The sequence below is a fragment of the Lynx rufus genome, unplaced genomic scaffold, assembly GCF_022079265.1.
Source record: "Lynx rufus isolate CCGP_SWC_20201006 ecotype Redwood Valley unplaced genomic scaffold, mLynRuf1.p SCAF_2, whole genome shotgun sequence".
In the NCBI taxonomy this organism is placed as follows: Eukaryota; Metazoa; Chordata; class Mammalia; order Carnivora; family Felidae; genus Lynx; species Lynx rufus.
The window spans coordinates 208,610,991-208,628,070 of record NW_025814834.1 but is presented as its reverse complement, the minus strand read 5'-3'; the positions used below and the strand labels follow the sequence as shown (position 1 = coordinate 208,628,070).

Sequence of the window (17,080 nt, the reverse complement as noted above, 5' to 3'; positions counted from 1 at the left end):
CAGCTGAAAGTTAAACAGGCCCATTACACAAAACAGAAGCACTGTTTTCTGATTTGACCCTCATAAAAACCCTGAAATAGGGGCACCCGGGTGGCTCGCTCGGCTGCACTTCCGACTCTTGATTTCGCTTCAAGTCAGGATCTCATGTTTGTGAGTTCAAATGGGCTCGCTATGGGCTCCACACCAATAACATGGAGCCAACCTGGGATTCTCTCTCTCTCCCTCTCTGCCCCTCCCCAGCTTGCGCACGCTCTCCCTCAAGATAAACAAACATTAATAAATAAATAAAACCCCTGAAATACGTTACACACACATTTCCCCCTCTTACGGATAAGGAAACAAGATCAGAAAGAATGAACGATTTATCCAAAATGACACAGCTATGATGTAGAGACAGTGGATGATGGCCATCACCTTAGTCATTAAATTCAACCAAGTACGAAGGCAAACGTTTCTATCGATGCGAAGACAAGAGGGGTTACACCAGCTCCCCATCAAGATAAAATGGCAGGCAAACAAAACAAAACATGAGTAGCAATCGAGTAGACACATACCCTTTTCCAGGCCCCAGTTTAGGAGAGCCCACTCCCTCTTTTGTGCGAGAAAGGATGTCTCTGACTCGGAGTGCGGCCAGTGGGTCTTTCTCTTTCCCCTTATCAGCCAAGGCAGTAGGGCTGAGGTTCAATATGAGGAAAAGACTGTTTAACAAACACCAGGCACCCAGCAGTTGGAAGTTCTGATAGTGCTGTTAAAAAGGCACAAAAGCAAAGTATGAACACAGAGATCTTACAGACTGTGAGACAGGAATGTAGCAGAGACACATTTCTTACCTCTCCACCGGCCCGGCGGGAATTGCTGATCGCTTGTCCGATCATGTCATATATTTCAAGCTGCACAACATCAAACATAACAAAAAGCTGAGCAAGCTGTCGTATTTCATTACAATTGTTAATCCCACCCAAACTCATTTCGCTCATAAAATTAAATGTCCTCAAGGCACTTTCTAATGATACAATCCCATCACACTTTCCTTGACCTGCGCATGGTGTTGACTACTCTCTATATTCAGCTCCTGTGTCACCTCTTCAGAGGTGTCCCCTGCCCCCAATCTAAAACAATACCCCAGACCCACATCAGACCACGGCTTACCACACTGATTCATCCTACATGCTTAGCATTCTCTGCGGCTATCTCGTGTATCGTGTGTCTTCACTAAAAGTGCACTGACACATAGCACGCCTTCAACTACGTGTGCTGACTGAATGACTCCTCGCTCACAGGGTCCACTGCCAACACGAAGATGCAGTGTTTTCTGCAGAGTCAACCAAGCTGCCAAACACGCCAAACACCTACCACTCAGACCTGTTACCTGAGCGGAAGGGTTGGAGAGCACTCCGTGTCCTTTCCTCTACCCAGGAAGAGAGGGGGGCCTGACCCTATCTCCTCACAGAACAATGGCAGGGCCTGGGTCCAGATGGCATGGCTTACACATTTCTGGACGATCGTAGCCGCATCGCTCTCGTAGTCGTCTTCTTTGGAGCTCGTGGACCCCGTCCGCACCTGCTGGGCACTACCCACATGCAGGATGGCCATGCAAGTTGCCACACTCACGCCTGGAGGAAAAAAAGAAAGATGCAGATTCGAATCATGGCAGTCCCACGAGCCCACCAAAACAGAACCATAAAACAACCTACCCAAAGGTAATTCCATGATTTGATCACAGACAATAAAGTCCACAGGGCAAGACTTAAACAGTGATACCATCCGATCTAGCAATCAACACTCCTAAGTACTTAGCTGAATGAGCTGAAAACTTCTATCCACATAAAAACCTGCACACAAATACTTATTGTAGCTTTATTCATGGTTGCCAACAACTGGAAGCAATCAAGATGCCCTTCGACAGGTGGATGCAGTACCACAAACTACGGCACACCCATACGAGGAGTATTACTCGGCAATAACAAAAAACGAGCTATCAGGTCACAAAAAGTCACGGAGGAAACTTAAATGCGGGATCCAAGCAGACTGCTTCTAACTTTAGGGCATTCTGGAAAAGCTAAAACTATGGAGACAGTGAAAAGATCAGTGATTTCTAGGGGGCAGGGGTAGGGGTAGGAGAAAGGGATTACTGGGTAGAGCACAAGGGACTGCAGAGCAGTGAAACTATTCTGTGTCACAGTAATGACGAATACACGACGTTATGCATTTGTCAAAAGCCACAGAACTGTCTGAAAGAGAAATCCATAATGTAAACAACGGACTTCTCAGATGTTAATAGTGTATCAACAGTGCATTCATCGATTATAACAAACGTACTGTTATTAATGCACTATGTTAATGATGAGGGAAACTGTATTGGGGACAGAAGGTAGATGGGCACTCTGTATAACCTCCTCAATTTTTCTGTAAACCTAAAACTGCTTTAAAAATAAGTATCTATTAACTTTAAAACTTTAAAGACATCACAAAGATATCTTTCAATTTTTTCAAGATTACAGGGAAAAACATTCCACTCTTGGTGTTCCTCAAAGACATCAAGGCCAAATCCTTGTCTTTAAGTCAAGTCCCAGGCCATCAAATTTCAACAACAAACCAACTCTGGGATCTTTACTCGGACTAAAAATTTTTAAGGATTCTTTAACCATTACTAAGTATACTGACGGCCATGTAATATTCAAGAAATTCCCTAATAATTGAAACAAACCCCAACTTAAAAACTGCAAAAATCAAAGGCAGAGGACAAGGAAATAAACACTGGAATTGGGCTGGGAGAGAACGTATCTTCACAGGTATCTTTAGCTTTCTATTCCTACTGCTGCTGCCCTAGCTTAGGCCCTTAATGTGTCTCGCCTGAATGACTATAAAAAAAATCCTAACAGAGCTTCCGGACTCCAAATTTCTCCATGCCAAAATGTCCTGTGTACTGCTACTTGAATGTTCTTCCTAAAATATAGCTCAGAATCTTCAACGGTTTCTCCTGTCTATAGGACATAAGCCAAATGACTTAGACTGCATTTCTCTCTTTTTTTTTTTTAGAGACAGCACAAGCGGGGGAGAGGGACAGAGGGGGAGGGAGGGAGGGAATGCAGGAGGGGAGGGAGGAAGGGGGAGGGGAAGAATCTTAAGCAGGCTCCGTGCAGACACGGGACTTGAGCCTACAACCGTAGCATCATGACCTGAGCCGAAATCAAGAGTCGGATGCTCAACTAACTGAGCCACCCAAGTGCCCCTAGCCTGCATTTCTAAGACCTCTTTGATTGTGTCCTTTCTTTCCCACTGTACAATACCCACTAAGCACATATCCTCTCCCCCTGCCCCTCCTCTCCACACACACTGATATAGTATGTGCCCCCAGACTCTAGGACACTCTTGAGTCCTGCTTCTGCCTCTGCCTAGGGATAGCCCTACTGAAAATCCACCTGCCCTACAGGTACATCAACAGAACTTCTTCATTACTACTGCTTTACCCAATTCCTATTTGCATCCAGATGTTCAAAATAAAGCTGTTGGAAGAATATAGGGAGATGATCAACCTCAGCAATTTCGTGATGGTCCCCAAGGTCAGGTTTCCAAGACTGTTCAAATCCTCACTCAGAGAGCCAAGTTTGTTTATACCTTCCAAGACATACCAGGACTATGCTATTTGAAATCAAGGATCAGTGAATTGGGTTAAAAAGTCACTGTTATAACTTAAAAGTGAGTAAACGCCAGATGTCAGGCCCCACTTCCAAGGCAGCATGATCAACAGGAAGAGAGGAGATTTTGTGGGCGCACGAAGAATAATCAATATAAACAGATATTTTCTGTTCCATGAAGGCTCCCTCAAACCTGCTCCCACAGCAAGACTCCCTCTCTCTCTACTTCACACACCCAACCGTGCTACACTCCTCTTACTGCTTTTTGTCATCTCCTGTTTTATGTCATACTCTGCGGTCCTAACTGTTCTCAGTGTAGGCTCCTTGAGGGCAAGGATCAGATACTGTTCATCTCAATATCCCAACAGCACTTGGCGTTTTGCTTTACACAGACATTTACTACCTGCACATACTATAAAATCAAATATGCACATAATAACAACACCAGCAGTGGAACAACAAGATAATTTACAAGACTCCTATTGAGACCTCATTTCACCTAGATGAGACATTAGATAATCCTCGGGGGGAAGGGCATAAGTAAGGCGGGGAGAGCACTCAGAAGGATCTCATGGTTGGGACACTTGGGTGGCGCAGTCAGTTAAGCATCTGACTTCGGCCCAGGTCATGATCTCACAGCTCATGAGTTCGAGCTCCGCGCTGAGCTCTGTGTTGACAGCTCAGAGCCTAGAGCCTGCTTCCGATTCTGTGTCTCCCTCTCTCTCTGCCCCTCCCCTGCTTGTGCTGTCTCTCTCTGTCTCAAAAATAAAAAAACATTTAAAAAAAAAATTAAAAAAGCAAAAAGAAAAAAAAAAAGGATCTCATGGTTTCCAGAAAGCGTACTTGTACTTGACTGACAAAATGAGAACAGACATCATCACCTCTCACCTGCATAGAGACAACTTAGGCTGAGGACTGTCACATCTTGCAGACGAGAAGGATTGAGAGGCTCCAACACAGGTAGAGAGAGGGTATCCAATGCCATGGTAACATCAATCACCAGTGAATGAAAACTAGAACATAACAGAGGAGGAGGTTAACAAGAGCGTCTCTTTGAATCCCTTGCTTCTTATTCTGATCACTAAAGAAAGTCGGCATGCCATAGAAAGCTAACCGGTTTCTTTCCGAGGGCAGCATCAGAACGTAAAGCACACAGCCTGAGCCCCTTACCCATTGCGAACAGCAGTGGCATCTGCTACTGTTGCAGGCATGATGAAGAAAGAATTGGCCAACACTGCATCTTGAAACCGATTGATGTAGCGCAGGAAATACGGTAGGTTCAAACACACACGCAGCAGCTTCTCTGAGCCACCTGAATCAACGACAAGGCTCAACCTTACAAACAGGCCTCTGTCTGCTGCTGGATTCTCTTCCACGTATGAAATTTTGGAAAGCAGAGAAACCAGCTTTCTGACGATGATTAAGAGTCTTACCAAGCTCTTGAAGACTAGCCACATTCTGAGCTATAAACACATTCTTGGTTTTGACAGCAGAGGCTTGATCTGTGGATGACTGCTCATCATTTTCTCCTTCAGCCTAAAGAGAAACAAAAGGCACGTGAAAGGCCTATCATGATACCATCATCTGCTGACTACAGCCCTGCAGTCAGAATCGAAACAAGCACCCAAACGAAGCAGTTCTACAGATACTCCTCAGACTCCCCAGTTAATGAGGGGCAACTCCCCCTCTAATGAAGGGAAAATACAAGTTAGTTTCCCAAGAAGAGAAAAATATATAGCTTTAAAATATATATATTCTAGGAGCGCCTGGGTGGTAGAGTCGGTTAAACGTCCGACTTCAGCCAGGTCACGATCTCGCGGTCCGTGAGTTCAAGCCCCGCGTCAGGCTCTGGGCTGATGGTTCGGAGCCTGGAGCCTGTTTCCGATTCTGTGTCTCCCTCTCTCTCTGCCCCTCCCCCGTTCATGCTCTGTCTCTCTCTGTCCCAAAAATAAATAAAAAACGTTGAAAAAAAAAAATTTAAAAAAATATATATATATATATATTCTACAACCAGTATAGAGTGTAATACCTTTGACAGAAAAATGTACGTGCTCTTCACGTTTATTTGCACTGAGAAATTCAGAAGAATGATCATCAAAAGAGTAACAACAGGGGCGCCTGGGTGGCGCAGTCGGTTAAGCGTCCGACTTCAGCCAGGTCACAATCTCGCGGTCCGTGAGTTCGAGCCCCGCGTCGGGCTCTGGGCTGATGGCTCAGAGCCTGGAGCCTGTTTCCGATTCTGTGTCTCCCTCTCTCTCTGCCCCTCCCCCGTTCATACTCTGTCTCTCTCTCTGTCCCAAAAATAAATAAACGTTGAAAAAAAAAAAATTTTAAAAAAAAAAAAAAAAGAGTAACAACAGTGGACAGAATGTTAGGGTAAGTTTTGCTTTTTTCTGGTTTGTATTCTTCTATTGCTTTCTATCATAGGCACTTAATCACTTTATATCGCAAACAGAAGATGCATTTGTTACTTTTTTCTAGTATTCTCATCTTAACAACTTCCAAGGGGTGAGGACATTTGGCTGGAGTAACTCACCGGAGTCTGTGGACCTACGGGCGGTGATGCTACAGTTCTAGGGTTGAAAACTGACGTCAGCTGATTCAAAAAATTCATCTGTACCTCCTTCTGCCTCAGCTCTGGGCTTACTGGTGAGGCCAGCTCTTTCTGATCTTCCACTGTAAATATAAAACCAAAAACAGGATGAGCAGAGTACCACTAGAAGGCAGAGCGGGAGAAAGCTGGCCAGGGAAGCAGCCAAGGAACTGGGTCTGGCAAACGAACGCTCACCATCTGAGAGCGTCTTCACTGTTTGTGGCAGCTTGGCGGATTTCATCATGGCTGTGAACGTGATAATTTCAGTCCTGTCTAGTCGGCTACAGCCAGTGCACAGGCCCTTGATGAGGAGAATCAAGTGTTTCTGAGAAGACAACAAATTCAAGTATGTCTTTTAGAAGATGCTACTCTTTTGGGACTTGTAACTGGCACAGGGCCAGATTGAGCTTGCTAGCAAGAATAGAAATGAGGAAAAACACTAAAGCAGAGATCACAAGCTGATGGTCCTCAGACCACATCTGGCTTGCAAATCTGTCTCATTAGTCTCAAAGTGTTGCTGTTGGATTTTCAGTTTTTTATCTGAAGTTTTGGCTAACGTTTTAAAGCATGGAAGTTTTAGCATTCAAATCCAGATTTCTTATCTCTCTTGATAATCCCCAAGATAGAGCAACTGAGTCTCCACCCCTGCATGGCAACAATCGGCTGGAGTCACACAGCGACTGGCCCTTAATAGCTGTGGCTGGCACACTTCACTGATTTTGTTACTGACCTGGTCCCTGGAAACGTGACACTCTGCAATCCTTGCAAAAGCCTGTGCAACCAGAGGAGGTTGGCAAACCACAGCCCCAATTCAGCCCACTGCCTATTTTTGTAAATAAAGTTTCCTGGACCACAGCTTCGCTTGTTCATTTACGTATTGTCTGTGGCTGCTTTCACACTACAAAGGCAGAGTTTAGAAGACAGAGACTAGTTGCAACAGGGACTGAATGGTCAGCAAATTGTTTACTATCTGGCCTATTACGGGAAATGTTCACCAACCCCTGCTCTCTGCCACCCCTTCTCTACCATTCCACTAGTCTGTCAAAGTCCTACTTCGAAAGAAGGGCCCCGGAAGAGCCCGGCACTCTCACCTGGGACACAGCGCAAGCCTCATCTGGATTCTCCAGACGTAGCAGAGAAAACTCAATCAGGACTTTACAGGCTGCTGCCACGGACTGAAGCTGGTTCCGGGGAACTGAGAAAGCAAGTAAGCTTTACTTAACCTCAGACTGCTTATAGCTTGCTTCAGCCTCACAGTCAGTATATCAAAACCAGACAACCATTGAGCTCCACATGTCCGACATCCCCGATGTCATTCTATGACAAGAATCATTCAGAACCAACAATCCAAGGCGCAAACAAAGGCATCCTGGCACTGATAGCCATCCACTGCTTTTAGAGCAACCTATCTTACATTTACTGGAAATTAATAATAATAGGATATACATCACAATAAGTACCAAGCACTTCAAACATACTAATCCACTTAATCCTTAAACCAATTTTAAGAGGTAGCTATTATTGTTTCCCTCCCCCCTCCTTTTTCTAAACAGATAAGGAAATTACACCAGAGATGAAATGACTTGCCCAAAGTCACACAGCCACAAGCAAATCCAGGAAGTCTGACTCTGGAGTTCATGCTCTTAACTATTAGAACATACTACCTCTTCTTCCCCATAGATTCTAAATGCCTTTTGCAAAGGGCTTCCTACACAAAATTTCTTCAAGCTACAACTGATTCTTTCAACAGGAACAGTGCCTATAATAAACAGCACTGGACACTTGAAGATTACTGAGCAACCCTATACCTTCCTTTCATTTTACATGTGTAGCAAACTATTTAAGTAAACAAATAATTAGAATTCTTCAGAACTATCTTAGGATTTTTTTTAAAAGAAAAATGCAAAAATTCAGAAATAGTGGAAAATAAGGGTAAAAAAAAGTTTAAAAGAATGGGAACTGAAACTGAAATCCCTTGAGATACCAGAGAACACAAAAGGAGAATTTACTTTCTCACCAAACCAAATAAGGAATAATAGAGCCCTCGTCAGTGGCTGCTAACCTCAGGTCCGTATCCACCCATCCGCCTCGACTCCCAGAAATTAACACGCTAGTAATTACACGTGCATGTGTGAAATCAGTAAAATGCTTTTGATTAAGAACGGAAGGAAGGTTAACTTAATGGGTTATAAAGCAGGTATCCGAACCAAGTGGTTTTTAAAGCCCCCTTGATTGGCCCAGGTAAAGGAACTTCCAGAGCCTTATCAGACTGACAGCAGTTTCCACCACTGGGTAGACAGGCTAAGAGTGCTAAAATACAACTTCATTAACAACCTGTTCAGACACCCTACAAAGAAGAGACACAATTCCCCTATTCCCAAGCCCTCGGCAAGGAGTAACAAGAGTAGAATACTTACTGAGGCTGCAGACTGTTGTAATATAGTGTGTGGAAAGTGCAACAAAAGAGGAGTAGAAGGGCTCGTACTGCTTCTCATGGTGCAGGATTTCGGATTCACTGCAAAGAAAATAATTCAGCTAGCATTTATTTAGTGCTTCCTGTCTGCCAGATACCCATCCCCTTTACAGGCATTGCCCTACTTCATCCTTACAGCAACCCTAGTTGAGAGGCACTGTTACCATCCCTATATTCAAGATTGAGAAAGTGAAGCTTAGCAAATTAAAATCAAGCACCTTGCTTAAGGTGTCAGACTTAGTAAACAGCAATGGCTAAGAAGCAGGAAATATTTTCAAACTCACTTAGAATTTTAAAAATACAGGTAAAAACATAACAGGATGCCATTTTGTCCTGTATTACTGGTTGGCAAAGACCAAAACCTAATAATGGCATGTGTTGGCCAAAAGAGGGTAGACCAGCACACTCAAAATACTGTAGTGGGAACACAGGTCATGGTAACCCATTCTGAAGACCAAACAAGGCCAGTCCATAATACAAATAACTTAAAAAGAATAACATTGCAGGCAGAAATCACCTGATCAGTGCTAAAACCTAAAATTTACCAGATACCAGAGTTCTCCTATCTCCACACCTCCCCACATCCCCAACCAGGACACAGCTAAATCACAACAAATTCAGGGATTTTAGCCACATCCCCTTATCTTTAGCTGAAGAAATGTCCTCTTCTGTGAAAATCTGGGATCCACCTAGGTCTTAAAGCCGTATACATTTATGTCATTCTATCAGATCAGATCCTAATCCACAACCCAAGAAACAAGAAGGCAATGAAAACAAAATAAAACAAAATGTTTCTTATTAAACGGAAAGAATAGAGGGCTGTGGCTAAATAGTTTTTTCAGTCAGTTAATTCTCCAATAAGAAGGATCACACTGGGAAGGGAAATGTACACAGTCAGGACTCTATCCACCTGCCAAATCAACACAGGAGCCAAAAAGACAAGTTCAACACTAGGGAGGTGCCAGGGCGAGTGATGAATCATCTCAAACAGCACTTAAGAGTTTGGCATTGCAAACACTCTGCTATGTGGGGATTTATTGAGGATAAATGGTGATTTACCAAAGATCAGTTCCTTATCTTGGAATATCTTTCTTCACCAAGAAAAAATATTTATTGAGCACCTATGACGTGCAAGGATCTTCCTGCCCACCAAAGATCATTTCTATGATGGACAAAAAAAGAGGAAACAAAAACCTTTAAGCACCAAGTGACGCTCAAAGTTTCTGGTGACCATCACATTGGTACATGCTGGTATCCTACTCAGCATAAAATGCCCTACTAAATCCCCTACTTCTACCTCACATACTTAGTTCTTCCTTCATTTCCATCCTTACATTTTTTTAGTCATTGTTCTAAAGTTTCCCCACCCTGTAATTTGATGTACTTTACAGAGTCATTTACCTTCTCTGTTTTATTTCAAAAGTTCAGAGGTGTTCATCCCCATGTTTTTCAGCTGAGCGGGCTTACCAAAGCTAAAAGAAAAACTGCCCACCTGAAGGATGAACTTATTCTGTTGCTTTCATTCCCATTCAGATAAAGAAATAAATTCAAAATAAGAGAATAAACTCGTATTTATTTAATTGCCTGGTTCAATGTTGCCCCATTGTGATTTAACAAACCTTCCTTCCTGCCCTAGAAATACACAACTGCCTTATTCCAATAAAGAAACAAGAATGCACTTTGAGGAAAGATGGACCTTGGCATAGAAAAAAATGGAGCACTCTCAAGCTCTGCTTACAATTTGCTTAGGGCAACTAAGGATAAACCAGGGGAAATTAATTTGAAAAGAAGGGAGTAGACATGTGGACATGTGGACCTGTGGCCCAAAGGACAATACCATACCTCTTGATTTTAAAGAAACAAGTGTATACGAGTCACCTGATAAAGACTTGCTGCCTCCCTCATTCCCCAAGAATCTGAGACATCAAGACACCAGAGGGTGCAAAGGAATGGAAAAAATGGGACAAAGGGCAAGAAGTTAGGTAGGAATGGGGAAGAATGAAGACCTGAACACAAATATAACAAAGAGAAAGAAAAAGAAAATTATAGGTAAAAACATCTCTCTCCTCTGGGCAGTCAAGCTATCTTCCTGAAACATCTGCTTCTTCTAACATTCCAATAGCAGCACTTGGGCTGAAAGACATGGAATGAGAAACATGTATATTCCATACAAAATAAATGTGAGGCAGAGTACAAAGGAAAACAGCAGCTACGCAGCCAGGTCAGAGAAATCCAATTTGACATGTAAGTAAAAATGAACTGGCTTGGGTCTGGAAATATCTAGCTTTTTTTAGGAAAAGGTAGAAATCCAAGAGGACAAAATAAAAGACTAGGGATTCACCTCCCCTCTCCCTCCTAGATAACATACTATTGATATCTTTTTTGTAAACTCCCCAAACCCCTTTCCCTTCATCAGAATCATAAACCCCCAAGAACAGAATCCATTATGCTTGTTTCATGACACTTACAATCAGGAAACAAATAAGCATAATGAATACATTGAAGAATAAAAACACTGGGGCACCTGGGTGGCTCAGTCTGTTGAAAGTCCCACTCTTGATTCAGGCTCGGGTCATGATCCCAGGGTGATGGGATCCAGCCCCAGACCCCACGCTGAACGTGGAGCCTGCTTAAGATTCTCTGTCTCGCTCCCTCTGCCCCCTCTCCCCTGCTTGCACACACGTGCACATAAAGTTTAAATTTCTTCAAAAATAAAAGCATTAAAAAATATATGCTCACTGAACATCTGCTGTGTGTCACATAGTACTTAACACATGTTAACCAAAGAACTAAAAGCCTTCAGATACCTTCCTCACACTCTTGACAAACCTGTGGTGAATGTGACACTAAGACATGGAGACATTAACCAGCCATGAGGACTAATCGCACAATTTTGCTCTATCATTTGGTGGCAGGCTTTTTTTTTCCCCCTGTAGGTCAATCATGAACTTCAGTCCTACAGCATGTAAATTCAAAAGATCATGACATTAATGTATCCTCTTCTCCCTTTCAAGATATTTAGGAAATGACAGAACATTATCTAATAGGGATGTTTGTAACAGCTTCTGCCTTCCCAAGTAGGTCTCTCTGGCCTAAATTTTATAGAACACCTGGGAGGCAGAGACAGAAAGAGATTTATCATTAAGGAGGCCAGAGGAGCCTAGGAAGGGCTGGCTCACGGGAAAGCGGCGTTTTCTTTTCTTTTCTTTTTTTTTTTTTTTTTTTTGGTAATCAAGAGTCAATGACAACTATGGTCACCAACATATCTTACACAGAGTTAAGAAAGGAATTCCGTATTTGATAGTACCTTAAAACATAAGGCTACGTTCAGCAATTATCCTAATCAATCCCAAATATGGCATGTGTTCTAATGAGCTAGTTCTAGCTCCATTTCTGGTCTGGAAAAGTAAGAGCACTGAAAAGATTTTCAATCTTTACTACTAAAAGACATGCTAGCACAGACAGTAAAAATAAAAATAAACTCCTCTTTAAGTAAACTCAGATATGTTTTTCTTTTAAAAATCGAAGGATGCTTTTTTATAATTAAAAAAAAATTTTTTTAACATTTATTTATTCTTGAGACAGAGAGAGACAGAACATGAATGGGGAGGGTCAGAGAGAGAGGGAGACACAGAATCTGAAATAGGCTCCAGGCTCTGAGCGGTCAGCACAGAGCCCGACGCGGGACTCGAACTCACAGACCGTGAGATCATGACCTGAGCTGAAGTCGGACGCTTGACCGAATGAGCCACCCAGGCGCCCCATATAACTTTTTAAATGTTTATTATTTTTGAAAGAGAGACAGAGTGTGAGTGGGGGGAGGGGCAGAGAGAGACACACACACAAAATGTGAAGCGGGGCTGCAGGCTGTCAGCACAGAACTGGATACAGGGTTGGAACTCACCAACAGAGAGATCATGACCTGAGCCGAAGTCAGACACTCAATCGCCTGAGCCACCCAGGTACCCCTCAAAGGATACTTTTGAAAGTATGCTTCCAAGTTTACCTATGTGAATCTATTCCTCCTTTGTCTTACAGTTTGGCTACAAAATCAAACTTAATAAACAGGGCTAGACCTAGGAATTCTGTTTATATTTTCTTCAAACCCAAAGTTCAAATGCAACTATAAAGGTATGAAAGAATAGAGACAACAAGTAGAATGGTAGGGCACAAAGGAGTCGCAGGGCAAGTTATCATCCCCAATGATCAAATGGGGAGGAATTCAATGAGCAGGCTGCCAGATAGGAAGGAAGAGCTGGCATGATGGAGTCAGGACATCTAAAAGAGAAGCAGAGAGTAGCAGATTGCAACAGAAAAATAGAAGGTCCCCGGAGTCAAGGAAGAAAAACATGGCAGTCAAGACAATAGAAAGGGAACCACAGATGCAAGAGGCAAACCCAAAAGTAAAGTAGCAGCCTAGGCCGGTAAACCTTTGATTACCTACAAAACAAAGCCCACCACAGCATCTGTATGGTACTGATCTGGTCCTATACTCGACAGCCGTAATCCTATATATAGGGAATACTTCCATAATTCTTTCTTTTTTTTATTTTTTTAAAGTTTATTTATTTTTGAGAGAGAGAGAGAGAGAGAGAGAACATGAGTAGGGAAGGTCAGAGAGAGAGGGAGACACAGAATCCGAAGCAGGCTCCAGGCTCCAAGTTGTTAGCACAGAGCCCGGTGCGGGGCTCGAACCCACGAACTGGGAGATCATGACCTGAGCCGAAGACGGGCGCTTAACCGACTGAGCCACCCAGGCGTCCCAAATTAATGGATTTTTTAAAATGTTTATTTATTTTGAGAGAGAGAGAGAGAGAGAGAGAGAGAGAGAGAGAGAGTACGAGCAGAGGAGGGACAGAGAGAGAGACCCAGAATCCGAAGCAGGCTCCAGGCTCTGAGCTGTCAGCACAGAGCCCGACGCGGGGCTCAAACCCACAAACCATGAGATCATGGCCTGAGCCGAAGTCAGACACTCAACTGACTGAGCCACCCAGGAGCCCCAATACTTCCATAATTCTTATATCTTCATTTCTTTTTTTTTTTTTTTTGAGAGGTTAAAAAAAAAAAACTTTTGAGAAACAGAATAGCAAGGCACTAATTTTTGTGGTCTAAACCAGGGTTTGGCACTGTTTTCATAACAGCCCATATTTAAGAACAGTTTTTGCAATTTTTTTTATGACTGGGGAAAAAAATTTAAGGCTACTTTGTGGCATGAAATATCATATGAAATGCACATTTCAGTGCCCATATATGAGATTTTGGAATACAGCCACACCCGTTCACTTACGTACCGTGTAAGGCTGCTTTCTGCCATACAATGGCCGGGTTGACGACTCCACAGAGGAAATACAGCCTGCAAATATTTGCTCTCTGGCCCTTTACATAAAAAGTGTGTCGACCTCTGCTCTATACCAAACTGAACACTTGTACATTTGGTTGTTTTTTTGACTGTAAAGAACTTGTCAGCCAGATATTTCTTCTGACAACTTTTCTTACGATCACAGGTTTCAAAATTAACCAAGCCACAAAAACCGGAACCAAGACTTCAGGGATCTTGCCTTACAATTAAAAATTTTGTTACTAAAACGTCCATTAGTTTGGATTTGTTTTCTAAACCGTGAAGAGAGTTCTTACTAAATGCCTACAAACACAGGCAACTCTAGGTCACCTTAGGGTGCAGGAGGGGGCCCTGTCTCTTATTTGGCAAAATTCAAACCCAGTTTGATGTATTTGGTTTTGGCTCCTTCTACAAGCTGAACAGAGTTGTTAAACTGTTAGTTTCAAAAAGATGGGTCTGGAATACCGGATGAATGGGAGGGTGTCAACAAATGACTTTATAACCTACTCAGCTCATGTTACAAAAACATAAAAGCAGGGGCGCCTGGCTGGCTCAGTGGGACACGCGACTATGATCTCAGGGTTGTGAATTCAAGCCCCACATTGGGTGTGCAGATTACATAAAAATAAAATCTTTAAAAAACAAACAAACGGGGTGACTGGGTGGCTCAGTTGGTTAAGCATCCGACACTTGATCTTGGCTCAGGTCACGATCTCATGGTTCGGGAGTTCGAGCCCCCAGAAGGGCTCTGCACTGGCAATGCGAGGCCTGCCTGGGATTCTTTCTCTCCCTCTCTCTCTGCCCCTCCCCTGCTAGCACTCGCTCGCTCTCTCGCTCTCTCTCTCAAAATAAACGTTTTTTAAAAATTAAAAAAAAAAAAACCACCATATGAAAAAATGTTCTGAAGAGTAGAAACTTGTCCATCGTAAGTAACATTATGAGCATAATCAAGAAAAATGCCAACAAAGTAAATGTTTAAAACAGGTAAAAAAGGAGCTACAGGAGTGCTTGGGTGACTTAGTTGGTTAAGCATTCGACTCCTGGTTTCAGCTCAGGTCATGAGCTCATGGTTTGTGAGTTCAAGCCCTGCATCGGGCTCTGTGCTGACAGTTCAAAGCCTGGAGCCTGCTTGGGATTCTAGGTCTCCCTCTCTCTCTCTGCCCCTCCCCCGCTCACGCCCTCGTGTTTTCTCTCTCTCTCTCTCAAACATAAATAAATGTTAAAAAAAAAAAAAAGAGGCTATATAACTTGAGAACAGTATCTTGATACTTGTTTACATCTTCAGAACATTCCTGGCTTAATAATTAGATAGGAAAATCCATCTGTAAAGTTAACTGTGAAATTACCAAACCCAGTCGCTATTTAAAAAACAAACAAGCAAACAAACAAAAAAAACCTGAGCCAAAAGCATCGCAAACCTAACAACAGGCACTATAATAAACATTTTGTCAAGTCATGGGCCTCCCTTGAGTAACAAATAGCAATTTCTAACCTTCTGGGTCACATTAAGATATACCCTGGCTGGCAAGAAGCTAAAATGACCCAGTCAGCAACTGCAGATTGTTCTAGTAAGGTTTGGCTAGTAAAATAAAAGAAAGACTGCCTTTTTAAAAGCATGTCTACCATTAAACCAATGGAAGACTCCTCTGAACAAGGTTAAGTCAGGAAAACACAGGCATTCTGTTATCACGGCCTTGCACGAAGAGAACTAGCACGAACTAAGAACTTTGTACAAAATGACAAAACGATGTGATAGAGCAATACATAATCCCGTTTGTAACAAGGTCTGAAGATATTCTACTGCGAGAGCGCCCGCGCGAGAGCGAGGGCACTGTTTCCGTGGGAAAATGACCTCAGTCTAACCCAGAAATGTTTTTCATCAAAGACCGTTACGGTAGCAATACACAATAAGCGCAACCTGAAAAGAAAGTGATCAGTGGTCACTAGTGGCTTCAGTCACATTAACAGCACGTGCCCCCAGTGATTACAGCACCACGGAAAGACCGTTATTAAATTATGTGGCAGATCTCCAATTTAAACCCCAGGCTCCGCTCCGGCCCCGGGTAGGGGGATGAGGACGGGCTAGAAATGCAAACTCATCAGTGCTTTGACCTCAACACCGGGGGCAGCCCCGAGGACATTCCCCCAAGAGCGCGAAACATCTCAAAGTCACTCCCAAACGGGTCCGACCACGCCCTCTCCAGAGGGCGTCCTCAAAAGTTTTGCTCGGAAGGGAAATCGAGGCACAGATAATTTACAAGGGCCGGCGGAAGGAGCCCTGGACAAGCCCTCATCTGCCTGGATCCGGGAGCCCCAAAGCCGCGGCTGGGGCGGGGGTCGCCAAGCTTCAAGAGGCGACCTGGGAAGCGGGTCCGGACGATCCGGCGCGCCCTCCCCTCCCCCTCCCGGCGCCCGCCTTGCCGGGGCCGCCGCCCGGTACCTCTCGATGACTGAGGCCACCAGCTGCGGCAACTCCTTCATCTCGAAGGCGGAATAGGACGCAGACAGCAGGGGCCGCACCGCCACCTCCCAGCCCGGGGTTGTGCTGGACCCCGTCGCCGGGGCCCCGGGCGCCGGCGCCGGCGCCGCCGCCTCATCGCCGCCGCTCGTCGCCATCTTCCGTCGTACTACTGCGGCTCCCTTCGGGGGCTTGCCACCGGCCCAGCGCCGCCTCCCGGGAGGGGGCGGAAATGACGCAATCGTCGCGTCAGACTGCGCGACGCAGTCGCCAGGCAAAACACGCGACGCGCAGGGCGGCCTCACTCTGCTCTCAGGAGAAGCTCGGCGCGGCGTGGAGGCGGGTTCGAGGAGCTGCGCCTGCGCAGGACGTACTGCTTTGAAGGAGGGCGGGGGAGCGTTAACCTCCGCGCCTGCGCGCTGGGAGTCGTTTCCCGAGGTAGGAGCAAGGTGGCTTCGCGGCATCCGGAAAAGGTGAGCTGGGGGTTTAGTTGAAGTTGGCAAGACCAGGGCAGCGCAGTAGACTATGCATCTGCGGATACGATGGTCCCGGCCCGAGATAGCTAAGGACCAGAGTCTAA

General features: G+C 44.3%; 1 protein-coding gene across 5 annotated transcripts in view; it reads right to left on the bottom strand.

The window, feature by feature from the left end:
- Positions 1 to 16,672, bottom strand: part of UBR4 (ubiquitin protein ligase E3 component n-recognin 4) — a 132,976-nt gene extending 116,304 nt beyond the window's left edge. For all 5 annotated transcript variants that reach the window (XM_047082757.1, XM_047082760.1, XM_047082759.1 and 2 more), the window contains exons 1-11: positions 16,483 to 16,672; positions 8,649 to 8,746; positions 7,323 to 7,426; positions 6,427 to 6,556; positions 6,175 to 6,314; positions 5,072 to 5,174; positions 4,809 to 4,950; positions 4,527 to 4,651; positions 1,489 to 1,613; positions 831 to 890; positions 555 to 745 (exon numbers count right to left, since the gene is read on the bottom strand). In XM_047082757.1, the coding sequence (XP_046938713.1) occupies positions 555 to 745; positions 831 to 890; positions 1,489 to 1,613; positions 4,527 to 4,651; positions 4,809 to 4,950; positions 5,072 to 5,174; positions 6,175 to 6,314; positions 6,427 to 6,556; positions 7,323 to 7,426; positions 8,649 to 8,746; positions 16,483 to 16,658 (1,394 nt within the window). In that variant the 5' untranslated portion in view covers positions 16,659 to 16,672. The remainder of the gene's footprint in view (positions 1 to 554; positions 746 to 830; positions 891 to 1,488; positions 1,614 to 4,526; positions 4,652 to 4,808; positions 4,951 to 5,071; positions 5,175 to 6,174; positions 6,315 to 6,426; positions 6,557 to 7,322; positions 7,427 to 8,648; positions 8,747 to 16,482) is intronic.
- Positions 16,673 to 17,080: the final 408 nt, after the last annotated feature.